This window comes from Chlorocebus sabaeus, chromosome 15 (genome assembly GCF_047675955.1).
Source record: "Chlorocebus sabaeus isolate Y175 chromosome 15, mChlSab1.0.hap1, whole genome shotgun sequence".
NCBI lineage: Eukaryota > Metazoa > Chordata > Mammalia > Primates > Cercopithecidae > Chlorocebus > Chlorocebus sabaeus.
The window spans coordinates 65,578,495-65,594,426 of NC_132918.1; the positions used below are offsets into that span (position 1 = coordinate 65,578,495).

Genomic DNA, 15,932 nt, shown 5'->3' on the forward strand with positions numbered 1-15,932 from the left:
TGGTTAGCTATATTCCTAGGTATTTTATTCTTTTTGTGTCAATTGTGAATGATATTGACTTCCTGATTTGGCTCTTGGCTTGGCTGTTGTTGGTGCATAGGAATGCCAGTGATTTTCGTGCATTAATTTTGCATACTGAATCTTTGCTGAAGTTGTTTACTAGCTGAAGGAGCTTTTGGGTATGTCTATGTCTAGAGTTTTTCTAGACATAGAATCATGTTGTCTGCAAACAGAGATCGTCTTCTCTTCCTATTTGGATGACTTTTATTTCTTTCTTCTGTCTGATTACTCTGGTTAGGACTTCCAGTACTGTGATGAAAGCAGTGGTGAGAGAGGGCATTCTTGTCTCATGCCGGTTTTCACAGGGAATGCTTCCAGCTTTTGCCCATTGAGTATGATATTGGCTGTGCGTTTATGACTTTTTTTCAGTGTCTAGTTTATTGGGAGTTTTTAACATGAAAGTGTGTTAAATTTTACCAAAAGTCTTTTCTGTGTCTATTGAAATAATCATGTCGTTTTTGTCTGTAGTTCTGTTTGTGTGATGAATCACATTTATTTGCATATGTTGGACTAACCTTGATTTGCATATATCGAACCAACCTTCATCCCAGGGATGAAGGCTACTTGATCATGGTGAATTAGCTTTTTGATGTGCTGCTGGATTTGGCTTGCAAATATTTTGTTGAGGATTTTTGCATCAATGTTCATCAAGGATATTGGCCTGAAGTTTTTTGTTGTTGTTGTGTCCCTGCCAGGTTTTGGTATCAAGATGATGCTGGCCTCATAGAATGAATTGGGAAGGAGTCCCTCCTCCTCAGTTTTTTGGAATAGTTTCTGTAGGAATGGTACCAGCTGTTCTTTGTACATCTGGTTGAATTCAGCTATACGTCTGGTGAATCCATCACATCCTGGGCTTTTTTGTTGGTGGTAAACTATTTATTACTGATTCAACTTTGGAGCTTGTTACTGGTCTGTTTATAGAATCAGTTTCTTTCTGGTTCAGTCTTGGGAGGATGTGTGCGTCCAGGACTTTATCCATCTCTTCTAGGTTTTCTAGTTTGTGTAGAGGTGTTTTTAGTAGTTTCTGATGGTTATTTTTATTTCTGTGGGGTCAGTGGTAACATTCCCATTATCATTTCTATTTATTTGGATCTTCTCGCTTTTCTTCTTTATTAGTCAAGCTAGCAGCCTATATAGCTTATTAATTTTTTCAAAAAACTAACTCCTCAATTCATTGGTCTTTTGAATGCTTTTTTGTATCTTCGTTTCCTTGAGTTCAGCTCTGATTTTTGTTATTTCTCATCTTCTGCTAGCTTTGAGGTTGATTTTTTCTTACTTCTCTAATTATTTCAGTTGTGATGTTGTTAATCTGAGATCTTTCTAACTTTTTGATGTCAGCTAACTTGTAATACTTGTCTTTCAAAGCAAATCCAAAATTATGTAAATATTTCTGCTGAAAAAATAACTAGAAAATTTCTGTGTATTCAAGCGCTATACTTTAAAAATTTTAACATGTAGGCTTAACATGCACTAAAACTTCAATATTCTTAACAAGTCATAATAATTTTCCAAGTTTCTTTTTTTTTCTTTTTGAAACAAGGTCTCCCTCTGTCATCCAGGCTGGAGTGCAGTGGCATGATCATTGCTTACTACAGCCTCAACCTCTCAGACTGAAGCAATCCTCCTGCCTGAGCCTCCCTAGTATCTGGGATTACAGGTATGTGCCACCACACCTGACTATGTTTTCATTTTCATTTTTTTGTAGAGATGGGGTCTCACTGTGTTGCCCAAGCTGTACTCGAACTTCTGAGCTCAAGTGATCTTTCCACCTATGCCTCCCAAAGTATTGGGATTACAGGCATAAGCCACTGCACCTGGCTATTTTCCAGATTTCTTAAGTGTGCAAGTATTAGAATTTCCATAGTCTACCTAATCTTTAACAACAACAGCGTATAATGCTGGAAACACTTCAAAGGTTTTGTTTTTAAAGAGCTCTCTCCATAGATCATATGGTAGTTCTGTCCACAGCCCTTCAGGACTATGTTGATGGCTGATGTCTCTCAGTTGCTTCATTCTCTAGGTATTGCACTCAGGGAAAGAAAGCTGTCTCACCCAAGGTCACACTGCTTCCCAGAGGGCAGCTCTCCTCCAAAGACCAGCCTATGGTAAATTCAAAGGCCTGAATCCTTTTATGCTGTGGGTAGAAATGTAAATTTGGAAATTTATAGACAACAGTGTAGAGACTCCTCAAAAAACTAAAAACAGAACTACCGTATGATCCAACAATCCCATTTCTGGGTATATATCCAATGGAATTGAAATCAATATGTTGAAGAGGTATCTGCATTCCCATGTTCATTGCAACACTGTTCACAATAGTGAAGATGTGGGAGCAACCTAAGTATCCATCATCAGATGAATGGTTAAAGAAAATGTGATATAGATGCACAATGGAATACTACTTAGCCTTGAAAAAGAAGGAAATTCTGTCATTTTTGACAACATGGATGAACCTGGAGGATATTATACTAAGTGAAATTAACTAGGCACAGAACGACAAATGCCACTTGATCTCACTTATGTGTAGAATCTAAAAAATGTTGAACTCATAGTAGTAGAGTTTAGAATGGTGGTTGCCAGAGGCTGGGAAAGCAGGTGAATGAGGAAAGGAGACATGTTGATTGAAGAGTAAAAGGTTTCAGTTAGGAGGAATAAGTAAGTTCTGGCACAGCATGGTGCCTATAGTTAACAACAATGTATATTTCAAAATTGCCCAAAGAGTAGATTTTAAATGTTTTCACCACAAATGATAGATATGTGAGGTGATAGATATGTTAATTAGCTTGATTTAACCATCCCACAATGTATACATATATAATAACATCACATTGTACTCTATAAATACATACAATTATTATTTGTCACTTAAAAATAAAATAAATTTAAGAAAAAAAAAGGGCTGGCTAGCTTGCTGCAAGGTGAGACAATACTGACAGGCTGTCTGAGCTCCCCACGGGATTGGTTGAGGACACTGTGGTAACTGCATCAGAGTTCAGCTTCTTCCTCTGCTCATTCCTGCTTCCTTCACTTCCCCTTGGCTGTTGAGCCTGAGAGCACTCCCCAATATAATACCCAGTATCATGGCTGGCTAATATTTTGCATTTTTTGGTAGAGACAGGGTTTCACAAAGTTCACCAGGCTGGTCTCAAACTCCTCGGCTCAAGCTATCCTTCTGCCTCGTCCTCCCAAAGTGCTGGGACTACAGACATGAGCCACTCCCCCCGGCCCCAATATCATTTCTATATACGGCTGTCCATGTCAGAATCTTCTTTCCAGAGAATTTGATCTAAATTGGTTACATTCCATAAGAGAGTGCAAAGAGTCCTCTAAAATTTTAAATGTCTTGTTTTTATAAAACTAACCTCATCCATAACATCCTGTCGCACTTTGCTCTCTTCTGGCTTCACCATATTTTTCATAACAGTTCACTTGTGAGTGAGAAAGAAAATGTATTTCATGTGGGGTATTTTATCTGTATCCTTGCTTGGGAATTTAAAAAATTCCAATTCAAATAGTTGCCCCACGATTTTTCATGTATCATAGTTTTTCTAAAATAAACCATTTATTGTTGAAGGAAATATTACTTTTTTTTAACAGCTCACATACAAAAAAAAAAAAAAAAAAAAGCAGTTATTCATGTGTTTTATTATTGGAAACAGAATCCAGAAAATACCATAGCTAAAATGTGTTAGAAACATCAGTGCTTCATCTAAATATATACCAAAACTTCAACACTACATAATTTGTTCCAACATTTGTTTCTGCACTCTACTGTAATGTTTTCTATATATCACCCAACTATATTTGCTGACAAAGACATGCATTTAGGTTTCATCATATGCTCTTTCTTTTGTATTATTTCAGCCATTTTTACCATAACAGAAAGAACAAGTGTTTCCCCAGTGGATGTGGCTGTGCTTTTTACCTTTGCTTTAAAATGAGAAATCTCTAAAGAAGCTTCTACATTTTTATTACTATATTTCATGACACTTTGTAAAATTCTATATTAGTGTTGCATGACTTTATAAATCCCTGAAGAACTGAAGTCTTTTTTTCTTTAGGTTGGAATGCTTAGTTTGTTTTTCTTTTCTTTTTTTCATCAGTTTGGTGAAAAAAGGGATGCTTAGTTTTAACATATCCTGCTAAATTTGTGGCATCATACTACCATTTTCTATTTCTATTTCTGGCAATATGGCAAATTATATTACCCAGCGAGCTTCCTGATTTCCTTTCCTTTTCCTTTTCCTTTTCCCTTTCCTTTTTTTTCCCTTTCCTTTCCTTTCCTTTCCTTTCCTTTCCTTCCCTTCCCTTCCCTTCCCTTCCCTTCCCTTCCCTTCCCTTCCCTTCCCTTCCCTTCCCTTCCCTTCCCTTCCCTTCCCTTCCCTTCCCTTCCCTTCCCCTTTCCCTTTCCCCTTCCCCTTCCCCTTCCCCTTCCCTTTCCCTTTCCCTTTCCCTTTCCCTTTCCCTTTCCCTTTCCACAGTCTTTCTTGGTCACCCAGGCACAGTCTCAGCTCACTGCAACCTCCACCTCAACTCTCCTGCCTTGGCCTACCGACTAGCTGGGACTACAGATGTGCACCACCATGCCCGGCTAACTTTTTTTTTTTTTTTTTTTTTTTTTTTGTATTTTTAGTAGAGACGAGGTTTCGCTATGTTGGCCAGCTGGTCTTGAACTCTTGACCTTATGTGATCCACCCACTTCGGCTTCCTAGAGTGCTGTGATTACAGATGTGTACAGATGTGAGCCACCGTGCACAGCCACCAATATCTTTCTTTAAAGCCTGTGAAAACCCTGAGCATTGGCGAAGTAAATGTAAAACTTCTTTGAAGGGACATCTTCAATCCAGATAGAATTACCGCCAGTAGAATCCTGCTGCTGAAGATTTCATAATACAAAATTGCAAAATGCATAAGAAAACAATATGCCACAATTGAGAGTCAGCATACACGATAAGCTTTAGTAATATACTATCAAAAACATAAAAGAACTATTGAATAGTAAAGATAAAATAAATATGCATAAAATGGTTAAGGATATAAACAGGAAATCCAAAGCATGAGAGAAAAAAAAACACTATCAAAAAGACCAAGAAAATTTAAAAAAGAAATAAATACAACCAAATTGAACTTTTAGAAATAAAAAAATGTTAAAAACTCAGTAGACAAATTGAAAAGATTTGACTCAGCTGAAGATGGAATTAACACACTGGAAGATAGATCTGATTGGAAATGAAATTGTGATGCAGTTTCTTTTATTATGCCTTTGGACATTGTACCTTACCCATCTGGCCACTTCTCTGAAGTGAAAGCCTGTCGCCTGTTTTGAGTTATCATCCCATTCTCTATTCTGCTGTAGTGTGCCAATCTTCTATTTCTGGCTCCCTCTCCTCATGAGTGAACCATTTGCCAGAGATATTCCTACTTGTAGCATACATGAGTACTCTTAATGAATCTGCTTCCTTTTTGATAAAGTGTACATTTTTTTCCTTCCTTCTTTCTTTCTCTCTCTCTCTCTCTCTCTCTCTCTCTCTCTCTCTCTCTCTCTCTTTCTTTCTTTCTTTCTTTCTTTCTTTCTTTCTTTCTTTCTTTCTTTCTTTTTCACAGGGTCTCACTGTGTCACTCAGGCTGGAGTGCAGTGGTGTGATCTTGGCTCACTGTAAACTCTGCCTCCCAGGCTCAAGTGATCCTCCCACCTCAGCCTCCCAAGTAGCTAGGACTACAGGCATATGCCACCACACCCAGCTAATTTTTATATTTTTTGTATAGATGGGGTTTCACCATTTTGCCCAGGCTGGTCTTGAGCTCAAGTGATCTGCCCACCTCTGCGTCCCAAAGTGGTAAGATTACAGGTGGGAGCTACCATGCCTGGCCTAATTGGTACATTTTCATAATATTGGAAGAAGTTGCACTTTAGATCACTGAGCCAGTACTAGTCATCATAGAGGAAAGTAGGAAAGCTAGAGTTAGGCAAATAGTCTTGGTTTTTATTAATAATAAATTATTTATTAATAATAAAAAATAGATAAAACATATTCTATAAAATAGGCATTCTAAATTTGCTTACCAACCTGAAAATATTCTAGAACAGATAATCAAAACAATTTTAAATAATTATATTAAGAAGTGTGGCTTTATGAATTAAACTTTTCAAAAGAGAAAGTTACCCAAACTATTCATGTCACACACACACAGATATGTATGCATGTACACAGACATACATGTAATTTACTGATAGATCAGAGGAATACTATAGACAGAATGTATGTAAATTATTCTGGGCAAGTTAGATTAATGTGTGCTATGTTAGTCAAGGTTCAGTGCAAGAAGTAGAAACAATTGTAGATATTTTAGGCGTAAAAGAGTATTTCATAAAACTTCACCAACTATCAGGTGCACCATTATTTCTAAAAAATGCTAAGTGCTATTAAGCTATGCCAAACTGCCTTAATGATAGTCTTGAATTAGTTGGTCACATCAGTCTTTTATTATTTGAAGTCATATTACCTATTTTGTGGGATTTGGTTATTTCTCTTGCTTTTGGTTGCATTGCTTGACATGAGATAGGCAGATCTTTTGCACATATTTAAGTAATGAAATTGGGAATCTCTGTTATAAAGCAGGAGCTGGCAAACTATGGCCTATGGGCTAAACCTGTAAATAAAGTTTCACTCCAACACAATCATGCCCTTTTTTTTTAATCTACTATATCTGATCCTTCTACAGTGGCAGAGTTCAGTGGTTGTAACAGAGAGGATTGTATGACTTGAAAGAATGGGCCCTTTACAGAGAAAAAGCTTGCTCACCCTTGCTACAGGGAAATATATATCATAATAGGAGCTATCATCTCTTGATATTGTGGTACACGATGCTAAGTACTTTATGTGGGGTAGAAGTCTCTTATCTAACAGGGAGACAAATGTTAGTTGATTGATTGATCTATTCAATCAGTCAACAAATATTTATAGAGTAACTACCATCTACCAAGAGACAGGTTCAAGGAATTTGAAATATAGGGCATTAAAACACAAAAATAATTGTTTTTATAGAACATACACTCTAATTGCCTATGAGAGGGCAGGATAAGGCTCAATAAAGAGGAGTTAGAAAATGACTGAATTAATAGGTAAAAAGTATTATGACAGATCATGATAAATGCATGTGAAAAGAAATGCAGGAGAGGTAGTGCTAGAGGCAGGGCTTCAGATTAAAAATAGAGAAATCAGTTATGAGATAATCCTGGGCAAGGACTTTTTGGAAAAGATGTCAAAAGGTCAGGTAAGAAGAGCATAAATAGACAAATGGGACTGCATCAAACTAAAAAGCTTCTGCACAGCAAAGGAAACAATCAACAGAGTGTGAAGAGATAACCTACAGAAATGGAGAAAATATTTATAAACTATGCATTAATTAAGAAGTTAATATTCAGAATACCTAAGAAACCCAACTCAATAGCAAAAAAAATTCGATCAAAAATGGGCAAAATCTCTGAATAAATATTTCTTAAAAGAAGTCCTACAAATGCCCAACAGGTATATGAAAAAAATCCTTAACATTGCTAATCATTAAGGAAATGCAAATCAAAACCATTATGAGCCATCACCTCACCCCTGTTGGAATGGCTATTATCAAAAAGATGAAAAATAGCAAATGTTGACTCAAATATGGAGAAAGGGGAACTCTTCTTGTACGCTGTTGGTGGGGGATGTAAATTAGTACAGCCATTATAGAAAACAGTATGGAGATTCCTCAAAAAATTACAAATAAGGGTGGATGTGGTGGCTCATTCCTGTAATTCTGGCACTTTGGGAGGTTGAGGAGGGAAGATTGCTTGAAGACCAGCTTGGGCAAAATAGTGAAACCCTGTCTATGCAAAAAACAGAAAAATAAGAAAAAACTAAAAACAGAACTACTATGTGATCCAACAATCCTACTACTGGTGTATATCCAAAGGAAATGAAATCAGTATGTCAAAGAGATATCTGCACTGCAATGTTTATTGCAGCACTATTCATAATAGCCAAGATATAGAATCAATTTAAATATACAAATATCCACCAATGGATGAATCGATAAAATGTGGTGTATATACATAATGGAATATGATTCAGCCATAAAAAGAATAAATTTCTGTCACTTTTAACCACATGGATCAACCTAGAGGACATTAAGTGAAATAAGTGAGGTACAGAACAACAGATACTGGGCCGTACGCGGTGGCTCACGCCTGTAATCCCTTTGGAAGGCCGAGGCGGGTGGATCACGAGGTCAAGAGATCGAGACCATCCTGGCCAACATGGTAAAACCCCATCTCTACTAATTAGCTGGGCATGGTGGCACGTGCCTGTAGTTCCAGCTACTTTGGAGGCTGAGGCAGGAGAATCGCTTGAACCTGGGAGGTGGAGGTTGCAGTGAGCCAAGATCACACCACTGCACTCCAGCCTGGCGACGGAGCAAGACTGTGTCACAAAAACAAAAAACAAATAAACAAAAATCTCTCTCATATGTGAGATATAAATAAATTGATCTTATATAGAAGTAGAGAGTAGAATAGTGGTTACCAGAAGCTGAGGGAGAGTACAGGGAAGGAGAATGGTGGGAGGTTGGTCAACAGGTACAAAGTAACAGGTAGGAGAAATTAGTTCTAGTGTTCTATTGCATAGTAGCGTGACTATAGTCAACAATAATATATTGCATACTTCAAAATCGCTAGAAGAGTGGAGATTGAATGTTCTTACCACAAAGAAATGACAAGTGTTTGAGGTGATGGGTATGCTAATCACCCTGATTGATCATTGTGTAGCAGGATGAGCCGCAGACAAAACTCCTCAAACACCAGATTAAAGAAGGAAGAAGTTTTTTATTCGGCCCGCTAAAGAGCCGAGCTCCCTGAAAAAGAAATTCCTAGCCCTTTTAAGGGCTTACAACTCTAAGGGGTCCACGTGAAAAGGTCATGATAGATCAAGTAAGTGTGAGGAATGTGACTGGGGGCTACATACATCAGCTAACAGAACAAAAAGCTTCACAGTGCTTTCTCATACAATGTCTGGAATTTACAGATAACACCAGTATTTTGGTCAGGGGTTAATATTATTATTATTATTTTAACCACCAGGGACAGGTGGTGGCGCCAAAGTCGTCTAGCTAGTTATCTTACTTCTGTTTCTTTCCAACTTTTTGCTTTCTCCCTTTTCTCCTGTCTTATAAACTAGGGAAAAGGGGAGGTGAGGGAGAAGCAGGGAAGGACAACAGGAGAAGTGGTGGTCTCATTCCATAATTGCACAACATATATACACATTGAAACACCACACTGTATCTCATAAATATGTGCAATTATTATATGTCAGTTAAAAACAAAGAGAATGGAAAAGTTAGGAAAGTTTCACAAAGGCAATGGTATTTGAATGAGGACCTGAAGGAGGTGAGGACAAGCCATGAGGATATCTAGTAGGAAAGCATTCCAGGTGGAGGCAGCAATCACCTCACAGGCAGCAAGGAGGGGAAACGTCTTGCGGTTTTGAAGAAAAAGAAAGAAGGCTTGTATCTTTAAAGTGAAGAAATAAGTAGAGAATAACATCGAAGAGGTAAAAAGAAATGGTGCAGGGGCCGTGCAGATTATGGACTATTGTGAAGATTTTAGTTTTTGTTGTGAGTGAGTTGGGAAGCCATTGGAAAGTTTTGAGCGGAGGAGTAATATGAGTCTACTGAACTGGATACCTCTGTTGCTTTGTGGAGAATAGCTGGAAATTGGGCAAGACTGAAAGCTGTTAGAAAGGGCTTAGGAGGCAATTAAGGAGCATTTGCCATAACCCACCTAAGAGCTGGGAGTGGCTTAGACCTTTGCAGTAGTGACAAAGGTGGTAAAAATACATATGCAAACTTTTCATGGTGGAAAATATAGAACATATATGGAAGTGGAGAGAAGAATATAAGAAACCCCTCCAACTTCAAAAAAATTAGTAACTCAGGACCAATTTTCTCTTGTTTATTACTCATTCAATCCTCCTACCATATTATTTTGAAGAAATCTCAGACAGTTTTGGATATATTTAGAAGGTAAAGCTGATAGAATTTACTGCTAGTTTGGATATGGGGAGTAGGCTTCGAGGAAGACTCCTTGAGTACCAGGAAGGAAAAGCTGAGATTTACTGAGATGGGAAAGACTGAACAAGGGGCAAAGCTTTTTATGATGTTTATGTGGGGGGAGTGAAAATCAGGAGTTTGGATTTTCACATAATAGTTTTGAGAATTTATTAGCTATTCAAGAGATGAGATATATATCTCCATACTTCCCAGTGTGACAATTTGGGGGATCTTTTTGATTGGCACCTGCTGACCTCACCCATTACATTTCCTTCCAATTCCCCACAGGAATTGAAACCTCTTTTGTTTTTTTGAATGTCAGTGATTCCCAAATGTTGCTGCATGATAGGACCACCTGGGAGAGACTTAAAAAACTCTAATGTACAAGTTGCATCTCAGATCCACTGTATCTGAATGTCTGAGGGTGGGCCCAGGCATCAGTACTTTTAAAAAGTCTCCAGATGATTTCAATATACAGCACAGTTTGGAAACACACTGCTCTAGTTCCAGTATTGCAAAGCGTGGTCCCCATCCAGCAGGTATGGTCCTTCAGCCAGCAGTGTTGGCAACACCTAAGAATTTGTTAGAAATGCAAAATCTCAGGCCTCACCTTGACCTCCTGAACTCAAACCTACATTTTAACATCTTCTAGTGATTTATATTCACATTAGTGTCTAAGAAACACATCTGTCTTTTGTTTTTGTGCCTTTGCAGAAGTTGTCTTCTCTGCCAAGTTGCCTGCCCACCCTTCATGCTGCCTCATTCCCATTTATCCTTTAAGATTGACCTCAGCCATTCCCTTCCTGGAAGACTTTCTTATCCTTCCCACATCATGCTCAGGCTTTTCTTCTGGGGACACCCTCTATTTACCTTTATTATATCTTTCATTACAGTTTACTGTAATTGTTGGTTTAGCGGATAGTCTCTTAGGTTTTGGGCCCACCGCGGCAGAGATCATATTCCTGGTAATATGTGCTCAGTCAGTGTTTGTTGAATGGAGCAACTAAGGCAGGAATTGGGTCAGGTGCGACTGTCACAGGTCTAGATGGCAGGGCACTGAGTCTGTCAGATGAAACCACTGGAGACATTGGTTGTAATGAGCAGCAGCCCCGGTGTGGGTGAGCTCTGATCTTTGAGCTGCATGAGACTATTTATTCTCTTTTATCTTCTGTGTTATGGGGAGAAAGATTGTGGCTTGCAAGATGTGTGCTCATAGCCTGAACTTTTTTTTTTTTTTTTTTGAGACAGAGTCTCATTCTGTCGCCTAGGCTGGAGTACAGTGGCACGATCTCGGCTCACCATGAGCTCTGCCTCCTGGGTTCATGCCATTCTCTTGCCTCAGCCTCCCAAGTAGCTGGGACTACAGGCGCCCACCACCACGCCCGGATAATTTTTTTGTATTTTTAGTAGAGACGGCTTTTCACCGTGTTAGCCAGGATGGTCTCGATCTCCTGACCCCGTGATCTGCCTGCCTAGGCCTCCCAAAGTGCTGGGATTACAGGTGTGAGCCACTGTGCCCGACCCATAGCCTGAACTTTTAAGGTATACCCTCCTCATAGCAGTGATAGGGAATAAGGGGTTAGCATAGCTTGAATTTATTCTAAATTTTGTTAAAATTGTTTCTTATGATAACTTCTTTTCCTAATCTTTAAACCAGTACACAGAAAAGAACAATGAAAATATAAATTATTTGCAATTCTAAAACAGCAAAAAAGAAAATTATTTTAGCTTGTGCCTTTCTAGTATTAATATAAAAAAATACTGCATTTGTCATATAAGGACCCACATCATCTGATCCCTTTAGTACCTATCTAACTTTCTTTTCTCTCACTTGTTTTCTCTTCTTCAGACACACCTACCTCATTGCTGTTGCTTATGCACCCCAGGCACACCTACCTTCAGGACTTTGCTCTGGCTGTCTTTTCCAAGTGGGGTAATCTCCCTCATACCTCCTTGCCTTCTAGTCTGTGCTCAAATCCCACATTCAAAAATTGCCTATCCTGACCATGCTATTTAAAACTGCAACCTATTTCCACATTTTATCCCCACCTCCAATTCCCACGTCCAGTCCCCATTGTCCTGCTTCACTGTGCTTTTCTTAACAGAATTTAGGATTTTCTAACAGACTATGTAATGTACTTATTTTATTATATCTATTATTTATTGTCATTGTTGCTTCTCTACTTCCTCCCCATTTAATCTTCAAGGGCAAAAGATTGTTATGAATTTAATAGTGACAGGCATATAATAGATGCTCAATAAATATTTGAATATTTGAATATATAATTGTAACTAAAATGTTAACATAGTATAACTATGTTTTGTGTACTGTTGTTTTTCATTTAGCAATATACTGTTGTACTGTATTGTTAATTTAGCAATATACTGTGTCTGTCTCTTCACATAAAGTAATATTCTTTGACAGATCTATATCCCTGAATGTTTTTATGACTCCAAACAATTTCTGTAATCATTGATAAGCTCCAGCATCAGTAAAGATTTGAAGCTTGGCTAGGGAGAAGCTGACCACATCCCATTCTTTTATTCAGTATACATACACGTGGCCTACTGTATGAAAAAAAAAAATAGTGGTAGAGAAACTGAGAAAATAAAAACCCAATTTATATATATTGAAATAAGATTCTTGCAGGCAAGATTCTTGGAGCTACATGTGACTTTGCTTTTCTTTATTTCTTTATTTTATTGACTTTATTTTTCTCTTGTCATTAGTACGTGGTAGATTCTCTTCCCAGCTCTCTTTGGAGTCAACTCATTCTCACTGCAGCTCTGTTTGGAGTTAACCCATTCTCACTTCCAACTTGCCTAGGAGGTGTCTGTAATGAAGCTGCCCCTATCCTGTACAGGACAGCAAAACTAGCAGGCGTCTCTTTTTCATAGCTGCTGATTCTGGGCAGCTGTGAGAATCTGGCAGCCCCTGTTTCTGTGGGTGACTGGTCCTCTGGTTGGTGGCAAAATAACTCCAGACTAAAATGCACTTTTTATTCTTAGATATCAGTCTCAGATTTAGGGGGAAATTGTATGTCATAGAGAAGAAAGAGGCACAGAGTCTTGTGATTAATGGAAAGAAAGAAGTTCATTTTGCCTCTAGTCCCTTTCTTTGTTCCCTGATCCAGCTTATTCTCCCTTATTCATTGTCCTGCCGCTGACCATTGTGATTGTGTGGCCACCTATGGCTTTTTCATTTATTTACCAGCATGGTTCACACATTCCAAATGACGGCAGAGACATTAGGAGCCATAACTCACCCAGTGAAAATGGCCAGTTTTCTTATTGTTCTTCTTTGGCATTTGTGTTATTTTAAATTACTTGTCTAGCTAATTATCCCAGGAGACAGGGAGCATTAAGGACCTTACATTTGACTACAAACGAAGTCAGAGAAGACTAGCATCTCTTTTCAGAAATGAATTTTTAAAAAGTGAACACTTCTGAAATGCACGTTACTCTTTTCCTTAGGATGAAGAAACATCCTGAGAAGGTTGACATGCTGAATGCCTTAAAGAGCTTCAATTGAGATGCCAGATGAAAGCGTAACTAGAATTTCTATGGCTTAAATAACGAGAGTAAGAGGCCTCTATTGTTATTATTCTGCCAGTTTTTTTCTCTTTCTCTTTTCTATGTTGTGTATGTCATCTTTTTTTGAAATACTGTATTTCAATAACTATTACTTCTTTCAGTCCAAGGAGATTTCTGAGAAGTCCTACTTGGGACGAAAAGATGGAATTGCATAATAAAATATAATTTATAAAGATAATTTGAACATAAAATAGGTCACAAGACTATCTTTCCTAGAGTTGGAAGGTGAATTTGGTAAGTCTGACGTGTGTATAAAAATTATATATCATGTATTTCTTAGAAATGAAATTAGATGTCAGTGTTATTTCTGATTAGTCCAGATAATTAGGAAAGAAGTAGAGGAGAAAAACACTAGAAGTAAGAAGATTTGATTTCATGTGTAATCAGAAGAAATATGCAAGTAATTCATCACTAATTCAAATAGTCAAGAAAAGTCTAGGAAAAGCCCTAGGAAGCATAATTAGTTATGCTGAGGGTTGAAACATTTGCAAAATGTCACAGTTATAAATTGCTATTTTCTTCCCCCTGAGACCTGAGCAATGCTTTATCAACAAATCCCAGAAGACGTTTTAGCAAGTCTCAACATGAAATACTTATACCTGATGCAAGACTTTTCACCTAGAAAGAAAAGTGGCCGACTTTGGAAGGTTAGCTTCTTACTTTTTGAAAAGCTTTCTGGAACTCTGCCACCTACACTTTCTGGGCTTCATTTACCCTTGGTGAAAAATGGAGGGCTTGTACCTGTCACCCACTTTTCTCCCAAGGGTGTTATACAGCATCTAGAGGAAGTGGATTTACCCACAATCCTGTGCTGTGAGTGACAGGCCAATGGGCCTCCCTGGCCCAATAATGTGTTCTTGGTCTCTTCTGCTTCAGGTAAGGGAATGTCTTATTATCCCCCAATCTCCTATTGGTAATATTTATTTGCTACAGTTCAGACAGCGCTTGATTGAATACTGAACTCAAATACTTACCTTAGACAAGAACCTTGACCACAGCAGTCATTTCTAGGCCTGGTTGGCATAGGTTCTCTTCACAAAGCATACTGGGAATAGGTGAAAAATTCTGATATTGCAGTTTCTGGGTGTGCTCAGGACTCTTCCTTGCTATCACTGGTTGTGTCTGAGACTGTCTAGCTGGGGAAGTTTGGTTGGGGTAATGAGTGAGGGAGGGCTAGAACTGTGGGATGCTTTTTTATTTCCTAAATTTCCTTCCAAGAACCTCTAGAGTCACTGGAATTTCACCCCTGTGGTATTGGTTAGCAGGTGGGGGAAAATTTACCTTCTCATTCCTAGAGCTACATTAGGGGAAACAAGTACTATGCTGTTTGGGGTGAAGTTGGTATTAATTTTCCCTGAGAAACAATACTGTTGATGATGGTTGGGTTCTGTGGGCCTGTTAGTAACAATATAATTCATCTATAGTACGAGTTAAGTGGACTTGTGTGGGCTATTCTATTAATACATTGTCTGTAACATTGTTTCTTTGAAAATAATGTATCCTGAGTTCCAAAAAATGGACTTCAAACATTTGGAATACACACCATTACTCAGTGGGGACTGATATGGGGCAGCCACAATGAATGATTCAGAAAATATGGTCCCTGCTGGCATTCACTAGTGTTTATAAATTTCAGTCTCCTAGCTTTCAGTTTCTTGAAAACGCTTCATTTCTTCATATGGTTTAGGAGGTAGAATGTGTACAATTTTCTAGTCAGCTGAGAAGGTTCATTCTCAATCCATTTATTTTTCTAGTTTGGTAAAAGGATATCCTTTTACTTTTAAAAATTTAGATTATTAAATAATAAATGAACATTGAATATATATATATATTTTCTACATTCTTGCCATTTTGGGGGTAAGAATATACTCTTATGTAGCAATAATCAAAAGTATAAAAATTCCTTATATAATTTCCTATATATGTAAAACTCTGTATAAATTCTTTATGTAATGTCAACATCATTTGGTTCTGTCAATTTTTGCTTTTAAAGTTATGCTTTAGATGTAGACAAGTTAAAATTTTTCTGTTATTTTGGTGAAATGAACCTTTTAAACATGAAGTAGTAATTCTTTTTTGTTAATAATGCTTTTTGCTTTAAAGGTAGTTTAATCTGATATTAATAAAACTATATCATGCAAAATTGTATATTCAGAGTTGTCTGTTATAGAGGAAAACTGGCAGCAACAAAAAAGTTT

General features: G+C 37.8%; 1 protein-coding gene across 1 annotated transcript in view; it reads left to right on the forward strand.

The window, feature by feature from the left end:
• The window catches only part of LOC119625792 (putative uncharacterized protein encoded by LINC00596), a 36,805-nt gene extending 21,266 nt beyond the window's left edge, over nucleotides 1-15,539 (forward strand). Inside the window, exons 4-5 of the mRNA XM_073023640.1 lie at nucleotides 1,601-1,717; nucleotides 13,615-15,539. Coding sequence (XP_072879741.1) covers nucleotides 1,601-1,717; nucleotides 13,615-13,672 — 175 coding nt within the window. The 3' untranslated portion in view covers nucleotides 13,673-15,539. The remainder of the gene's footprint in view (nucleotides 1-1,600; nucleotides 1,718-13,614) is intronic.
• The last annotated feature ends 393 nt before the right edge of the window (nucleotides 15,540-15,932 follow it).